Below are 19,211 nucleotides of genomic sequence, written 5' to 3'. Positions count from 1 at the left end.
CAGCTCATTTCCTCACTTCTCCTACATCTCTGCTCAAATTTCACCTTACCAGAGAGTCCTACCTGGTCACTTTCTCCAAATCAGCACCACCACCCCATTACACTCTGTCCCCTTTAATTGCTTTATATTACTTTTTCATGGCATTTACCTCCATTGATGTAGTATATATTGATTTGCTTATTGTCTGTTTATTCCTACTAAACTGTATGCCCCATGAACCTGTGTTGACATCACTGTTCTCAGTATCTACTGTCTAGTACCTGGTACCTAAATGGTGCTTGGTAAATGCCTGTGAATAAATCTCTGAACCATGCCACATCAGCAGCCACCTTCTTCACTACCCATGTGGCCATGCTCAGAAATAAAAATAAAATATAAGTTTAATGAACTTCATTTTCTGTTGTGGCCATCAGACACTATAGAATAACGAGAAAAATAATAATTTGTTCAACCGATGGCACGCCCTTCACACACATTATTATTTAAACCTCATCCTGTATAAAGCTAGTTTACTGATGGAAATTGATTGAGAGGCTGATTAGCTTCCCCGGGCCTGAGTGCTACACCAAACAGACCTGAGTTCAAATCATTGTTCTGCAATTGATAGCTAGTTACTTAAGTTCTCTGAGCCCCAGTTTCCCCAGATATTACATGGACATAACTGTTAAAGCCAATACAGAGTGTTAGTGCAATATCTCACACAAAGCAGAGTCAGGGTTCAGAGTGCACAAGAGAAACTTCTCTAGGTTTTATAAGCAATGGAAGTTTAGTCAAAGGAATTGGTTACAGTGAAGTCACAGTGAGGCATCTTGGAAATTAGTGACAGCAGAAACCTCCCCCGACACCTGGGGCTGGAGGCACATGGAGGAGGAGGAGGTCTTACCAGAACCCAGAAGTCATCCCTGAGAACTGGAACCATGGCAGTGCCCAATGGGAGCTGAGAGCCTTTGAGGGGATTCAGCAACTCCAGAAGCAGAGAGAGAAGGGGGGACAGACCTACTTAAAAGCCAGAGGGCAAAGGAGCCTGGGAATAAGATTTTCTGTAGAACCAGAATGAGGTGGGGTGGCATTGGGTCTGAGAACAAACAGGTGGTCAACAGGCACAGTAGATAAGCACAAACAGTAGTTCTCTTTCCCACATGGACAACCTGGAACTCAAATCCAAGTTCTCTGATTTCCAATCCTCCTGTTCCTTAGAAATTGGATCAGCAATATGAACAAATCTTACAAAGTGTTATGTTCTATAACCTACCTCATCTAAATTGTAGAGATTTTATGTTCATGATTTTTTTTTCTCAAAGACTAAAAATATTCTGTCTTCTCTCAGATGAGGCACACATCCATGTGGTTAAGGGAATTTCCGGAAAACTAGTTATTGAGTAAGTCTGTATGGCAGTTAACCACACCAGGCCTGATTTTTGGAGCAGACCCTTATAAAGCATCATGCTCATCAAGTCTTGCAGCTTAGTCATGAGTCAGGGTTAGAGGGGATGATGTTTTACTCGTAGCCGTATGCCCAGCAATGAAAACAGTGCCTGGCACCCAGTAGCAGTCAGAAGCTCTTGAGTGAAGAATAACCAAAACCTAGGGTCACCTTTCGCTCCATCCATCTCACTCTTGGCTAAGCCTCTATTGCTTTCTTCTGCTTCTACCTTACATCCATCCACTTATCCTCCCTCTTTAGGTCATTAGCCAGACCTAGGCATTGTCACCCTGAGGACACCATCATGTTTTACCTAAATACTTCAGCAGCCCTCTGCATGCTTTTCCTCCATGCTTGTCCCCTCCAAACCATTCTCCATCTGCGGCCAAACTGATCTTCCTAATGTGAATATCTCATGAGGCCTCCTAGAGCTTCTCAGTGGCTCCTGCCCCATCTCCTGGGACACAGCCTAATGTTTTTGCACAGCATCAAAGGTCCCTTTGGCTCTTACCCTGCCCAAGTCAACTGCTTCTACTGCCACAGGGGTTTCATCATTCCCTTATGCCTCGCATTTTCCTTATTCCCTCTGCCAAGAAGGCTCCTCCCCACCTTGTCCATCTTTAAGATTCCATCCCAAAGCCACCTTCTTTGAGGGATCCTCTCTTACTTCCATAGCACCTTCAGCCCCTTCCTCTTCTGGGTTTCCAATGCACCCAACAGCTGTGAAGATTATGTTTCAGAAGCTCTGCCACTCACTGTTCCTCATGGCTAACAATCCTAGATAAAGCCTGGCATACTGTAGGCACGTTTACAGTGAGTGTCAATACTTTGTTGCAGGAGTTTTATTTCACAGATGAGGAAATCCTTATATTTCAATACAAATGAGTTTTCTCTGATTTTTTCCTCATGTTTTTTGGCTCCTCTCTGTGTTGTTGGCAGACCCCTGGGCCAGGCTCTGGCCTTGCTGGACCATCTAAGATATGTACTTCTTAATGCTGGTGGTCTGCATCAAGAGGTAGCTTTTATTATTATTATTATTATTATTATTATTATTACCATTATAATTATCATTATTTTAGTCACTCAAAGATCCTAACACAGTGCTGGTTATTTCACAAAATTTTATCTTACTCCCAAAAAGATTGTAAAAGACGTAGGAAATAGTGAAAAAAAAAACGTAAAATAAAATTAAGGTAAACAAGCCTCCTTGAAGAGTGTATCTATCTTCAATTTACCAAATATTTATTGAGCACCTACTATATTCCAAGCATCTTGCATGCCACTCAGTATATGACATTAAGTATAACTCAGTCTCTGTCCTCAAGAAGTTTCCCCATCCTTCCCCAGTTTACTGGAGCCACAGAATAAACATTGCCAGGAAGCTTCCTTTCTTTAGGAAATATCTGAAAATATATGTATAAACTCTCCCACTGACAAGATATGAAATAGGGCAAATTCCTGAGGTCCTTGATGAAATGATTTGATTTTGAACAAAAGAATCTGTGCCATTTTTTATTGTTTCTTTCTTTCTTTCTTCCTTTCTTTCTTTCTTTTTTTTTTTTTTTTTTTTTTTTTTTTGTGGTGGTGTTTTGTTTTTGTAGTTGGTAACCTGATGTTTCTAAAAGTACATCCCGGCCCTGTGTGCTCCTGTTCCATCCCAAGACTGATAAAACAAGATTTGCTTCCCTCTGCAAGGCTACTGTATTCTTGCTTCCAGCTCTGCCACATACACCATGTTGCCACAGCAACACTTCCAGGGCCCATTTGGAAATAGATTGATTATTTTGAGCATGAAAGGTGCGTCTTGGGAAAAACAAATGAATCAAATGGAAAAATGAATTAACATCATGAAATTTACCTTCCCAGCTGGAGACATGATATATTCATATGTTCCCTGGAGATGATCCTCTTCTAAGAATTCACTATTAAAGAAAGTCTGCAGTTAGGTGGAGTCAGAGCTCAGCTTAAAACATATTTGTATGTGAATGGAAAACACCCTTTGAAGGAAAAGGTTTTGGACTAGAAATTTTTATTTTTTGTGAAGGATGCTTGAAATTGACACCTGGCTTGCTACAGGCGTCTCATTCCAGAGCTTCTAAAGTCTCTGTGATGTTCTTAATGGGACCTGACATTCGTGAAAATGTTCAATTCAGTCCCGGGGACATTTATTGGGCACCTATTTGGTGCATGGCATTGTGGTATTCTATGGGAGCTTTAAAGACAAGTAAGATAATATTTTAGTTGCATAAGAAAAATAGATATCTAAGTGAATATGAAGAAAAAGGTTTTTCTGGGGTTTTCAGGTGATTAATTAAGCCTTGAACGACCAGAAGTGTCTTACTATTTGCTACTACTAAGTCTAGCATAGATTGAGCACAACTATGGTCACTTGACTCACAGATGAGCTTCCCAAGAGATGAGAGAAACAGGGGTGTCCTGAGATATGAGCTTCATTTCAGAGCGTCAAGGGCAAGTAGCTGACAGACATGTCTTCTTCAGTGAAAGGTGCCTACTCCTCCTTCTGGCTGATTATGTTCTTCCCGGTTCTAGATCTGAGCAAAGTGAAATCAGAATAATTCTATTAGCAATAATTTTCAACCATACTGACCATACTATATGCTGATTAGTGGCCTTCCTGGACTACCTGGGAATCTAATTACCACATAGTACATTGTGTTTCAATATAAAAATATTCCACACCATTAACTTACTAAAAAATGAATTTCTGAAATGCAACTTGTTCCTCCTTGGAATTTTACCTATGCAGCGCTTTGCATGAAGAGGGTTCTCTGGTCTGTGCAATGACTAGTTGAGAGCAAATTTTCCCCAAGGGCACATAGGACTGAGTCTGAGCTGGAGGTAGATTTCTCTTTGTCTTTTATGTGAATAACACAAATATGACAAATGCATGCAAAAAGCTCAGAACCAACAAGCCAACATTAGTAAAAAATGAAATCTTAAGGAACTAAATATGTTCACCCTCTTCCTCCTGGCTTCAGAATGGGGGTGTTAAGTTAGGTGCATCTCTCTGTATTCACTCATGTATATGTAAGGAGAGAGTGAGGTTAAAGAATCCACAGGGACATTTAAATCTAGACACATGGTCCAAGTGAATTTTGCCTTACAAATAGTATTGCTGTGGCCTCAAAAATAATTTACAAATGAAAACAAGCACTTAAACTAAGAGCATGTGTTAATTTCTAGATCATTTGGGAAGATGGCACCAATTTTAGGTAAGTGTGAAAAAATGCAATTGGTAATTGTATTTTTCATGGTTGGGTAGTCCAATTCCAAAGATTATGTTATTAAAAGAAAAATTAGAATAGTTTCTGTGATATTTTATTTCCACTTCTATTTTTCTCGCTCAGGTATTTTTCAACAGAGAAGTCACAATTTGGAGGGGTGTGGGAACCAGCTCTCTGAGCATTACACACTTTCAACAAATGTGCATGGTGATCACCTGTGTAAGGCTGAGGTTCACATCCAGATTTAGCCAAGGATAGTTGATGGGCAGTCATGGATGTTGATGGATGGGTGTTCCGGATTGTAGCCTGATTGTGGTCTCTTAAACATGCTACCTCCTGGGGGTGAGAAGGGCTATTTAGTGAAATGAAATACTACTCTGTCACAACTTCCTCACTCACAACTCAATCATAGAAAATTCTCCCCCAGAGCTGTCATTGAAATCATTACAGTTAGAATTAAACATGTTGTATAGAGCAGCCGACAAGACCCTGCGGTACTATTGACATGTCAGGTCTCACATTAATAATCAGCTCTCCCATACAGTGAATAGGAAAACGTCTGTGAATCTGGGCTCTTTTTTCCTTCCTTTGGGATGAATGTACTCACTACCTGTTCCAGGTTTGCTTCCATACACTGGTCCGGTGCCACCTGGCCTGACCGAATCAGCAGTATTGTTTACCCTTTGTCTTTCAGTCGCTAACACCACTGACTCAAATCCATTATAGCCTGCAGCCCCTCTTTGCAGGCAGGTCTTCTTTCTGATGATCAGTTGGTTGTTAAGCCCTTGGATTCATGTTTCGGTCTCACGTCCTTCTCTACACCATGGCATATTCCCTCACTGTCCTTTGACCTCATATCTCTTCAGATGTTCCAATTTATTCTTATCTTTCCTTCATCTTTGTTTTTAAGCAGTTTATTTTAGAATACTCTTGGGATTAAAGAAAACTATGAGGATAGTACAGAGAGTTCTTATAAACCCTGCATCTAGTTTTCCTTTGTATTCATGTGGTACATTAATATGGTACATTTGTCAGAACTGATGAGCAATAGTGATACATTGCTATTATTATTATTTTGTAAGACCTTCAGTATCCTCCCCCTTAGCTCCATGTAGGCGACATGATGCAGAGAAAAGACAATGGGTTTAACGGTGCAAATATCTTGGTCTGAGCCCCATGTCTACCTCCGCCTAGTTATATGGATGTCTTCCAAGTGACAACCTCATAGAGCCTCAGTTTCCCATCTGCAAAATTCCCTCACAGGAAAGGACCCCAGGAAATAAACCTTCTTTCCTGTTACTTTATTTTCATCATTATGTGAACTGCCTTAACAACTCTAAACAACTGGTACAGTAATAAAATTGGACTTTAGCTATGTCTAGTGAAATCAATAAAAAATCACAACCAGCTTCCTATGTCTTCAGCACCCTATAAGACTGTGAGGAATTTAACTATGAGGTGTTAAGGAAACTAAATGTTGACCTAATAGTTCAGATGCTTATTATTGATTTAGTGATATATTTCTCTTTGGAAGGAAAAACTAGGCGATATTTTTTTCTTCTTAGATCCCAGTATTAGATGCTGAGTGTCTATAATAAATCACTCCTTAAATTAAAAAAATGTAAAATTCTCTAAGTCACAGGTTGGCAACCATTTACTGTAAAGGCCAGATAGTAAATATTTCAGGCATTGCAGACCATATGGTCCCTGTCATAGCTACCCTACTCTACTGTTTTAGCACACTAATACTCAAATGAGTGAGAGTGTGACAATGAAACTTTATTTATACAAATAGGCCATAAGCTACCTTTGACCTGTAGACCATCGCTTGCCAGCTCCTGATCAAGGCATGAATGAATGAAGATGACAGTGACCATAAATGATTTGGAAAATCACGAGTTAGGAGTGAGGGACAGGGTTCAGGTGATTCTTATATGATGATTCTGGAATTATTAAGGCTTTTTGGTTAATAATGAATGATGCTACTTTTTTTAATTGATTGTGAGAGTGAGCTGTATGTATTCCCCTGACAGAAAAATTACTCAGCTCAATGTATTTTACTCAGGAATGAACTGGCCTTTGAAAGTAGATTTGGGTTCTATAGGTTGACTGTCCATGAACCCAATCCTGGCTTCCTGCTCCTGGAGCAAAGGAATGATCACTTACAGGAATAAGAAAGCCTGAGGCAATGGGGGAAAGTATAACAATAACTGCCATTTATTGAGCTGCCTTCCCCATCACAAACGATGACCACTGTTATCCCATTTTACAGAACAAATGAGAGACAACAAGTAAGTGCCATGATCACACAGCCAGGGTCTAAGCCAGCTGCATTGCTCTCCTCTTGGCCACAACACTTCCCTCCACAAAAAATAACTGGCTTTCCCTGGAACATTCACATTTCTTCACATGTGAAGAAGGAGGGTGGGAATCACCTCTTCTTCCTTCTAGTTTTACTTTCCAGTAGCAGTTATATTTAAACACAAACAATAAATGTCTCCTGAGCCACCCCTTACCGTGCGCCAAGCGTAAAGCTTTCACTATGTTGTAAAATCTATTTTTTTTTCCATTTCCAGAACTGCAGAGACAAGGAGGTGGAGGCTCACAATTAAGCAATTGGCCCAAAGGGATGTCTATAGTGAATTGTGGTGTCAGAATCTGAACATAGTTCTCACCAGCTCCAAAGCATTTTCTACACATACAACTGCCGTACAGTTTAGTGATTAAACTCCCAGGCTCTAAAGCCAGACTGGTTGGGTTCAGATCTCAGCCCGCTACTTGCCAGCCACATCACTTGGACAGATTGCTTAATGGCCCTGTTTCTTGATTTGTCAAGTTAGGATGATGATCATAATTTCCTTCTCATAGTTTGATATAAGGAATCAAGCAGTAACAGGCATGTAATAAACAGCACAAGCGTTGGCTTTTTCCATAGACTACAAGCTCTAAGAGCAAAGCAGTCTGTTTGGTTCACTGTTGTATTCCTAGTACTGAGAATAATGTCTAGCACATGGTAGGGGATATGGTTGCATGAATGAAAAATGTTCAAACAAATTAGTCTTTACATTAGGTCGTGACTGCATTCAAAGCCAAGAAGAATAAACATGGCTCCTCTTTTTCTTTACTTTTTTTTTATGCCATGAATTTGATAGGTAAAATTTAATATGAGTCTTAGGGCACCTGGGTGGCTCAGTGGGTTAAGCATCCAACTCTTGATTTCAGCTGGAGTCATGGTCTCGTGGTTCATGAGTTTGAGCCTTTCATTGTGCTCTGTGCTGACTGTGCATAGCCTGCTTGGGATTCTCTCTCTCTCTCTGTCCCTCCCCTACTCACATGCACTCTCTGTCTCTCTCAAAATAAAATAAACCTTAAAAAATTAATATGAGTCTTCAAAATCATAATTTCAAGTGTAATAATGGAAATAGTGATCATCTTAGTTATTTCAATGTTCCTAACAGAAGTGGGTGTTAGTGCAAAGTTGAGGCTCACAGCACACAGTACATGGCTTCAGAGACATTCTCCTACTTCGTTGCTATACTCCTAAAGGAGCATTCTTATGTAATACATTTTAACGTTCCTTTTATCATTTTTGTTTGTTTGTTTGTTTTTACAAAACTTAAGTCTGTCATTGTCACATACATTGTATCTCTGAACATTTATTTTTACTGAGCTTGTATGATATTTGATACTGTGTATTCTAAATCCAAGCCAGTATTTAGTGACACCAGCTTCCAGGAGCCCCTGTAATGAATGAATTATGGTTCCACTTAGCTGGTGAAACTGTGTTTGATGTCTACTCTTCAGTAGTGATGGGGTCTCCAGGGAGCAACAACGCCTTCAGAGAAAAGGGCAGCCTCAGCCTCCCCACCACCCCAGTTTGAGCAGGCACAAAGAGGAACCTACCCAGGAAATACAGAGATGGAGGTGCCTTTGGAACAAGCAGCTCTGGCAGGATTTATGAGCAGGATTCCCATAGACTAAGCTCCATATATTCCCAAGAATACCACCTCGACACTGTTACATCTTGGCAGCAAACCATGTTTAAGACTTTATTGAATGTATGATAATATCCATCCTGAGTGGTGATTAACTGATAACCCCTAACACACAGCAAAGCACTGGGGTTCTAATCTTTCTCCCTGGCTTGCACTGGGTAGAATATTATTTTCATTAAGATTAAGTATCTCACAAAATTACACTGCAATTAACTTATGCAACCTCCTCCTTAGAATGCTCTGTCTTTGATAATATGCCTACCAAAGAATCCTTTAAGACCTCAGTAACTGGAGAGGCCCAAATAAAGCGTTGGTTTTGTTCATTTTAATGTAGAATACTCTGCATGTTTTCTATAAAGCAAAGTAAATAGGTTTTTCTCTTAAATATTCTTCTGCTTGCAATCAAAAAAAAATTACAGACTTAGTAGCCTGATTTGTATTTTTCTTCAAGTCATGAAGAATTAAATATCTAACACATTTCGGAAAAGTTTGTAAATGAAAGATTTGCTCTAGTTTAAAATATCTATATGTTTGATTATCTTGTAAACTAACCTATAAATTAAACTATAAGCTAAAAAGCTAAAAAATGCTGTCACCTTCATGTTTTTCAGGAGCCCATGGTGAAATTTAGTTTTGAGGTTAACACCATGAAATAACAATTTGGTCTAAAATGACAGCAATAAAGAGAAATAACATTTATGCTGAGATAACTTATATATAAAGTGTGATGAGCCTCAAAATATGGTAAAATGTCCTGATGCTTAGTCTTCTATTTATTTTTTAATATGAAATTTATTGTCAAATTGGTTTCCATACAACACCCAGTGCTCATCCCAAAAGGTGCCTTCCTCAATACCCATCACCCACCCTCCCCTCCCTCCCACCCCCCATCTACCCTCAGTTTGTTCTCAGTTTTTAAGAGTCTCTTATGCTTTGGCTCTCTTCCTCTCTAACCTCTTTTTTTTTCCTTCCCCTCTCCCATGGACTTCTGTTAAGTTTCTCAGGATCTACATAAGAGTGAAAACATATGGTATCTGTCTTTCTCTGTATGACTTATTTCACTTAGCATAACACTCTCCAGTTCCATCCATGTTGCTACAAATGTCATATTTCATTCTTTCCCCTTGCCATGTAGTATTCCATTGTGTATATAAACCACAATTTCTTTATCCATTCATCAGTTGATGGACATTGAGGCTCTTTCCATAGTTTGGCTATTGTTGAGAGTGCTGCTATAAACATTGGGGTACAAGTGCCCCTATGCATCAGCACTCCTGTATCCCTTGGGTAAATTCCTAGCAGTGCTATTGCTCTATTTTTAATTTTTTGAGGAACCTCCACACTGCTTTCCAGAGTGGCTGCATCAGTTTGCATTCCCACCAACAGTGCAAGAGGGTTCCTGTTTCTCCACATCGTCTCCAGCATCTATAGTCTCCTAATTTGTTCATTTTAGCCACTCTCACTGGCGTGAGGTGATATCTGAGTGTGGTTTTGATTTGTATTTCCCTGATGAGGAGAAACGTTGAGCATCTTTTCATGTGCCTGTTGGCCATCTGGATGTCTTCTTTAGAGAAGTGTCTGTTAATGTCTTCTGCCCATTTCTTCACTGGATTATTTGCTTTTTGGGTGTGGATTTTGGATACTAGCCCTTTGTCTGATATGTCATTTGCAAATATCTTTTCCCATTCCATTGGTTGCCTTTTAGTTTTGTTGATTGTTTCCTTTGCTGTGCAGAAGCTTTTTATCTTCATGAGGTCCCAATAGTTCATTTTTGCTTTTAATTCCCTTGCTTTTGGGGATCTTAGTTTTCTATTTAAGTAACAGCTGAGATTGGTTACGCATGAGAAATTATGGGCAAAGCATCATACATGCGTTATTTTATTTCATCCTTAGGTAATATTGTTCTCCTCATGTACCGATGAAGAAACAGAGAAGGAAATAGGGATTTGTAAAGGCCAAGTAATTTGGCAGAAATTGCCAGGGTAAGGAAGTAGCAGAGCCAAGAGTCAAATCTAGATAATTTGCCTCTGGTTGCCCATGACATAAGCCTAAATCACTAATGAGACTGGCAATAAACACATGTTTCAGTTGAATGTGAAAATGGCTACATGTGCAACCTATAAATATAATCCTGTTATAAGTAATATAACAAATTGTATTCAGAATAAACCCAAAAACATTTGCCTATCTCCCTAAAATAGCAATTCTGACTTTTTAGAGGGCAGCATTTTAGGCAATGGTAACTTCACAGTACCCTATAAGCTCTGTTATGTTTTTGCATCCCAAATTACTATTGCTACATCTTATTTGAATTCATCTACTAGCCAACGAGCAAAAATTCCTGTAATTATCATTATTCTTTTTTTTTATCTAGACATGACAAATCAGAGCGTCAAAGAAGTTCAGAAAATCAACTAACATCACATAGCAACTTGGTAGCAGAAATGAAATTCATACCCAAGTCTTATGATTTCAAGTCTAATTAATTATTTTAGCCTTCAGCCATAAGATGACAGAGTCAGAACAAAAATGGTTTGTGAAATCATCTCAATGCTTCTTCCCACAGGTCGCTACCCTCAGGAGAACAAGGGAACCTACATCCCAGTTCCTGTCGTCTCACAGCTGCAGAAAGGCAAGTGGGGGGCCAAAGTTGTCATGAGAGAGGACAGGTCTGTCCGGCTGTCCATCCAGTCTTCTCCAGAGTGCATTGTGGGGAAATTCCGCATGTATGTTGCTGTCTGGACCCCCTATGGCGTTCTCCGCACCAGCCGAAACCCAGAAACAGACACATACATTCTCTTCAATCCTTGGTGTGAAGGTAAGGAAGGGGCAAGCATTTTTCTCATAAAAAAAATAGTTCATATTTTTCCAGTATATCTCTTTTTGGAAGGATAGCAGAATTATTCTACAAGATATGTCCCTTTGCTATACACACAGTTTCGCATTGTTGAAAGACAGAAAAAACTATGAAATTTGTCCTTAATGTATATAAGGACAAAACCTGTGTATATGAAGTTAATGCTGCTACACATTTATTCCAGGACATAATTGAGGAATGCCTGAAGTTGCACAATTAGTTAAATTGTGGAGTGATGTGTCGATGGTGTCACTTCTGTGTATATGCTATTATTCTGTAAACAAAATAGGCTTATTGATCTTGACTTTCAAAACTCTTAGGATCTATATAATCTGGCTTCAGAAAAATAGGATAAAGTTGATCTTGCCTGTAGTAAAACTAACTTCTCTCTCTTCCTAATTTAAGAACAGAAAGCCTGAATGTTAAAAGAATCCCATAAATTTGTATATATGAAGAGTGGGTGCAGATTTCATAAGCCATAACTTTGGATGTACAAACATGTAACTTTAGTTTAATATAATACAACTTAATCTCTACTACTATTTGGAGTATTCCTTTCTGTCTGTTACAGAAGCTTCATCCAGTTATATTCAAATAAAATAGGTCAAAGTCCAAGGATTTCTCCCAATTCCATTTAAAAACTTAGTTACACACAGTATTTTCCCCCCATGGCCATCTCTGCCCTTCTGTATCTGCCCCCTGCTTCATATTTGGTTTGGAGCTGATTTTCAGTTCCAGAGGCAAAAGCAAACATTGCAACAGCATTAAGGGGAGAAAGTGCACTTTTAGATCTTAAGAAATAAGGTAATGAAACTTATAAAAGCTGATATAGGACAGATTATCACATTATCTTACTTCATGTGTATTGCTCTCTAATGTCTTCCCAAATAAGTCTACATTTTTTTGCTGATTTTGAATGACCATTGTTTGTGAGAGTTGCATTTGGGTTGAGCTGCATTTACAGGTAGATAATAAGTGAACAGCAATGTTGTCTACTTGTATATAACATAAATCTGGATCCTACTGCCCTTTTCTTTGAATTCTCAGTTCCAGTGTCGTTGGCAGATGGCACTGAGCTAATCCTATGCTCCCTGCTCACCACCCCCATCATCTTGTCCCTGATAATCCTACCTATGAGACAGATATCCAAGGTTGATGGTAATAGGAGATGTTACTGGGGCCATGTGCCATTCAAAGGTGCACTCCTATTTACAGTAATCTAGTCAACCAGATATAAAACATTCTGTGATGGAGGGGATGCGGTGCTATTTACAGAGATGAGGGGAGTGAGGTTGTAGAGACAAACTAAGATTTTGAAAATGTTGAGTTGGACATAACTGTAGATGCCTAAGCAGAAATGGCAAGTAGGTATTTCAATATGTGAATCTGAAGATGAGAATCAGAGATGCAAATCTGGGAGATGTAAATCTGAACATAGGGAGGAAATACAGGGAGGAAAGAAGATATAGCATCTAGCCCTAAAGGACACCAGCATTTGGGGGGGTCTAATAGGCAAGGAATTAGCAAAGGAGACTGAAATGGAGGAGTATGTGGAAGATGGCCAATTGTAAAAAAAAATTGCATTTCAAGACTTCATATTTGTAAAACAAATAAACTAGGAATTTGATATTGACTTTCTTTGCATTACGAAAAGAAAATCATATAACTTCATGTAACTATCCAGCACCCTAAGGGGTTTATAAAATGATATGATTTACCCCAAATTTGGTATGTTTGCAGATTTTCTGGATTATACCACCTGTGTATCAGAGGGTACGTATTTACATGCATTTCAACTTATGTTGCCAGTTTTCCAGAGATAAAAAGGGTTAGTCATATGCCTGATGTATTGGGTTTATAGGAGAATTATTCAGGAGGTGTAGAGTCTAATAACTTTCTACTGCCTGATCACTGCCTTGGTCTTCAGTTGTATCCCTGGTGAGCAACTTCCGGTTTCCCTGTTCAGAAGGAGTCACCTAGTCCAGAGATTATGTAGCCCCAGAACTCGATGCTGCATTACAGAAAAAGAGCAGAGGGACTTTCCCTAGGTATCACTGATTTGAGGCAGGTGAGAATAAAACTAGACAGATCAATTTGGAAGCTGTGACCCAGGACAAAGATGATGGATGGACTGGACTATGGTGGTGGCAGTGGAGATGAGGAGGAAAGGATGGGTTGGAGATCTACTTTAGATTTAGAACAGAAATTGCAGAAGGTTTATCATGAGAGGTGAAGGAAAGGGAGAAGTCCAGAATAGCTCTAGGTGGCTGGTATATATGACCAGCTAGGTTGGTGGTGGTGCCATTTTCAGAGCTGGGAAGACTGAGGGAAGTGGAGAGGAAGATCTAAGGATGAAACTAGGAATTATATTTAGAAATGTTAATTTGGTGATATCTGTGGAATATCTAAGTGAAAACATCAAGTAGGCACTTGAATAAGTGAATCTAGAGCTCCAAGGAAATGAGTGAGGTTGGTATGTAAATATGGGCACTATCAGGAGCTAGCAGGGAAATTTAAAGAAAGAACAAACATGGATTTAGTATCATCCACAATTAGAGTCTAGACAAAGGAGAAGGAGACCAAGAAGGATTAGCCAGGGGGTTAAAGGAAATCAGAAGAGCCTGGTGTCACAGAGCCGGATGATTGATTAATTCAAGAAAACAGCAATTGGTTCTTTGGAATACAGCTGATGAGTTAAATAGGATAAGGACAGAAAGTGGCCATACATTGTGGAAATATGGAAGTCGCTGGGGAACTTGGAAAGATTTCTTTACCACAGTGATGGGGACAGAAGCCAGAGAGATGGGTGCTGGCTACAGTATAATGGGAGGTAAGAAAGTGGAGATAACAGGTGTTGCCATTTTCTGCAAAACTCTCTGCAAAACAGAGGTGGGATATGAAGGTCAATGAAGAATTGTTTTAAGCATAGAGTAGGCACAATTTTCTGGAGATGGAGACAAATCAGGAAAAGATGAGTTTACTGCCCAGAGAGAGGATAGTGGTCCACAACCTTGGCTGCATATTGGAATCACTTGAAGATGTCTCAGACTTCCTGGTTGGTCTGCACGTAGCATGGGCTTTAGGGTTTTTGAAAGAGTCTGCAAGTGATTTTTAATTTTTTTAAGTTTATTTTCTTATTTTGAGAAAGACTGAGAATGAGCATGAAGCGGGGAGGGCCAGAGAAAGAGAGGGGAAAAGAGAGAATTCCAAGAAGGCTCCATCCTGTCAGCACAGAGCACAATGTGGGGTTTGATCTCACAAACTATGAAATCATGACTTGGGCCAAAATCAAGAGTCAGATGCTTAATCAACTGAGCCACCCAGGTGCCCCTGCAGGTGATTTTTAAAGCCAAGGTTGAGAAGCACTGACTTAAGGAATGAAATCCTTGAATGGGTAGGAGCCAGGGATCAGGTAAAGAGCCCTTGATAGGTAGAGCTGTCCATCCTCCACTGTGACAAGAACAACGTGGAAGATGGGTGAAGTGTGCCACTTTTCTAGATTCAGTGGAAGGAGGATGAGGTTGTTCACATTTTGTGATTCTGTTTTTCCTGGCAATGTGAAAAGCAAAGTCATCTGCTGAGAACCAGAAGCAAGGAGGGGAGCATTGGAGGCTTGATAGAGAAGTTCTGAGAGTTTGGAGGTGGGAAGCAGGCTTATTCCAGGGACAAGACAGGTGGGTCCTCCCTGCTCCCCAGAACACAGGGAAAACCACCACAGTTGCCTTAGTTCCTTGGCCTGTAAATGTCCAAACATGTCTGCAAATTACTTGGGGATATCCTTGTTGGTATCTCCACCTCCCAGAATCTGATTTCTCCCAGTGCCAACATCTGTGCTGCCTCTGAAACATCAAAAAAGGTCACATAGAACATTTGTGTGTCTACACATTGGCTGCAGTTTGGTGTGGAGGATGAGAGGAGGGAAGACTGACTGCTTCTCAAACTTGGAGCTCATTGGAATGGCCTGGAGGGCGTGTCAAAGCATTTCTGCCCAGTACCCACAGATTGAGTATGTCTGGTGGGGCCTGAGAATTGCATTTCTAACCAATTCCCAAGGGATGCTCATGCTGCTGGGCAAGGACCACACTTAGAGGACCATGGGTTTACAGACCAATCACAAAACAGTAATGACAAAATGTAGGAGAGTGTACTTACTCCGGGTAAAATTTCACCAACTCCTCCCCAAACCCAATCCCAGTCTCTCCTCGCCTTACTGCCTCTTCTCTTTCCCCTCCCATTCCTCCTTGTTTCCAAATTCCTCTTGCATCCTCTCTTGGGAGCAGATTGTCTTTCTTCTCTCATGCAGAGCGGTTCAGCAGGCTTTTTAAATTTTGTTGTTTGGGCTCCACCAACAATGAGACTTTTGGGGACTACACACTTTCCCAAGACCATTCCCTCCAGAAAAATTCTGGTGCCAGTTTTTAAAATAATACCCTTTTACATTCTTATATTACTACTCACAGAGGTCTCCAAGGGAATTTTTATGGAATGGGAGAAAGATGTCACCTCCTCACGTCACTCACTGGGTGGTTTTCCCAGCCTGGAAGCCGAGGCATAAAATCCAAAAAAGGAATCCAGTGATGCACCTCACGCACAACCAAATGCACTGTAACCTGACAACCAACCAGTTCTGTGCTTGCATGTGCTAATTCACAACAAGGGACTCACAGAAATATTGTCTGGTAATTGGGTAGTAGGTAAAAAGAGAGCCATTGCCTAAGTGGAAAAGATAAGAAAAGAGGAAGTCAGAAGTTGACAAAATAGAGCATGGTGAGCAAGATGCTGAAAACACAGCACATTTGATGTGGAAGTGACGTCCCAAGGTGGCTTAGGACACTGGATTGAAAATTACAGGCACATATAGTACTTGCTGATAAAAGAATGTTCAGCTGGGTTCCTGGGGGCCTTTCAGCTTGCTTTGCATTCATAGGCAATTTATTCTCCTTAATCACTAAATCATTAATGGGGATCAATAGCAATACCACACTAGTGAGGGCAGGGGCGGATGCAGGGAGAGTTATTGGTCAGTTTTTTTTTTTTTAATTTAATAGTGGTAACCAGGCTTCAGATCCATTCCATGAGGGAACCCTTCTCCAGGCTGTTGGAGAGAAAACTGTACTCACAAAAGCAGCAGGAATGAGTTGGGCATTTATTGTGAACTCATCTTATTTTTCTAATTGCTCAAGAGTTCTGGATAATGGAATGTATTTCCTTATTTAAATTCAGGGTGTTCCAGATTGGTAGTCTAGCATTAGTGCCACATAGTGTGTTCTAAAAGATTTAGGTGTGCCATACCCGTTCTTAGTACTCAGGGTCCGTATTTGATTGCTCTGTTTGGTTGGACACCAATCATTTCCAGTGAGTCTTCCTTCTTTTAGTAACTTGTTTCTCCCCACATTCCCCACTGCTGATTTTCCCTTCCCTCATTCAACCTTGTATCCCAGCACCTAGCATAGTGCCTGGTACATACCTAATGTTTAATAAAAGTTTACTGTATTGATATAATAATTCTAACTAAATGCTTTTTTAGGTTCACTGAACCTACCATCAGATAAGTTGTAAATGTAATCTCACACCTTACCATCTTGAAGAAAGTCAAAAACATATATGGTGTGTGTGGGAGTGAATTTGTGGGCAAAGTGTATGCATATTTCTCTCTCTCTCTCTCTCTCTCTCTCTCTCTCTCTCTCTCTTAGGATCTGACACCAAATTAGCATCTGGTATTTCTGACCTTTTATTCAATATGACTTTTCTATTTTCCTTTAAACAAAGAAATCAATTACATTTGGTGTAAAGATATCAATAAGTTTCTAATATCTGGATATGTTTAACACACAGTAAATAAATATGACCAGCTTCTCTTTTATTATGACATCCTTTTTTACACTATATACCTTGTAATTATACATGGTCTTTTAGACCCTTCAGTACAGAATGTAGTAATGGACCAGATCTGGTATTCCTGGAGTAAGAAAGAGCAATACCCCTTTATTTGGAGTCCCTTGTGCTCAGGGTCTCAGAGTTTATGCCCTCAGACTAGAGCCATTATCCATCAATCCACAAATATTGATGGTATATTTTTCTCCCCATGACAACAGAAGTACTCATGGGTAGCACAACAATATTAATTATTCATCCACAAATATTAAGGGTCAATGTTGAATTAGGCAGTGGGAATATGGCAGTGAAAAAGATGACAATCTTTGACCTTATAGAGCTTCCACGAAGATTTCACAAATGAATTACTAATAAACATGAATTACAATTGTGAAAAAATACTAAAATAAGTCATGGCACAACAAATCATATAATGGGGCACTTGGCCTAGTCAGAAAATGGGAAGAGACAGGTCAGTAGCTTATCTTTGTGCCCTCCCCAGCCTCTTCGGTAGTATTTGCATCAAATAGCAATCAGATAGTTGCTTAATTGACTCCTTATGAAGTTTTATTAAAGCTTATGTGAAAATTTTAAGCCTTTATTTATTCAAAACCTCTATTTAATAAAATAGCATACATCACTCTTGCAAGTGTCTGAAACATCGGAGGCTTATTCATCCTTTCTCCACCAAGTGAGTATTACTCGGTATGGCATTGTGGTCAGAAGGGAATTTGCAGTAGACATTTTTTATGATGACATTCAGATGACTCCAGAATCAAGGTCCAAAGGTGTTTATGAGATGCTTCTGGAAGGAGCAGAGTCGAGAGGGTCTAATCCAGAATCACAAACATCTGCCAGTCTTTCTGTGCATAGTTGTTTCTACTCTTCAAAGAACGCTCAAAGCCGGTATCTCTCTGCCTCATGTAGCAAAGAAAATAGGATTCTTCTCTCATTCAGCCCAGCATGGTGCCAGGCACCAAGTTCATGCTCAATGAATGTGTGCTGAATTGAATTGATAACAACCACTCTGGGAATAAGGAAGAGAATTATGAGCCTCACATTTCAAGAGACAAAATAGACTCTGTGGCATTAGATAAATTTCTCAAGGTCCTGTAGAAAATTAGGAAACACGCTTGGGGCTAAAACTTGGATATTCTGATGTGGTCAGGATAAGCTCTTTTATTTTGAAAACCAGAACCATTGGTATCCCATCTTGTGTAACAAGAAGTAAGTGCCAGCTGGGAAGCTTCTATGATTTTCAACACTGGAAAGTCCTGCTGTGAAAAATAAATAAATAAATAAATAAATATAAAACCAGGTTGATAGCTATAAGATCAAACGACAGTTTTCTTTGCAAAAAATAAAAAAAAAAAAAAAGTAAGCATGCCAACAAGGGCACAGACTCCCTTTGAGGATATGTGCTAAGTAACAAAACTCTGACATTTTCTTTGTAGAACTGCTTTATGAATAATAGTCTATCTTCTGAAGATATTTAAGTACCTGAAAAGTCCTTAACCAGCAAAACTAGCAAATTAGCACAAATCAAGTAAACTTCCCAAGCTGGTCTGAGCTGTAATGTAATGCAACATATTTGCAAGGAATGAAATGGACCCAATTGTTGAGGAACTACTTGCCTGTGTTTCATGAATTCTTTTTATTCCAGACTTAATGGGTACAAAGGCAGGCCTTGAAATTGTCTATATTGAATCATTTTAGGAAGACAGTGGCTTTGGAGCCTTCCCTGGGAAGAAAAACAAAAGCACAGGCTCTGGAAATGCTGTTCTTTCATGTGATTTACTATTTCCCGACGGGAAGTG

General features: G+C 39.7%; 1 protein-coding gene across 1 annotated transcript in view; it reads left to right on the top strand.

Moving 5' to 3' along the window:
- The window catches only part of F13A1 (coagulation factor XIII A chain), a 162,369-nt gene that overhangs the window by 35,886 nt on the left and 107,272 nt on the right, over window positions 1-19,211 (top strand). The window contains exon 4 of the mRNA XM_015083089.3: window positions 11,230-11,481. Coding sequence (XP_014938575.1) covers window positions 11,230-11,481 — 252 coding nt within the window. The remainder of the gene's footprint in view (window positions 1-11,229; window positions 11,482-19,211) is intronic.

Source organism: Acinonyx jubatus, chromosome B2 (assembly GCF_027475565.1).
Source record: "Acinonyx jubatus isolate Ajub_Pintada_27869175 chromosome B2, VMU_Ajub_asm_v1.0, whole genome shotgun sequence".
NCBI classification, from domain to species: domain Eukaryota; kingdom Metazoa; phylum Chordata; class Mammalia; order Carnivora; family Felidae; genus Acinonyx; species Acinonyx jubatus.
The sequence above is the reverse complement of the archived record's forward strand: the minus strand, read 5'-3'. Positions and strand labels throughout refer to the sequence as shown.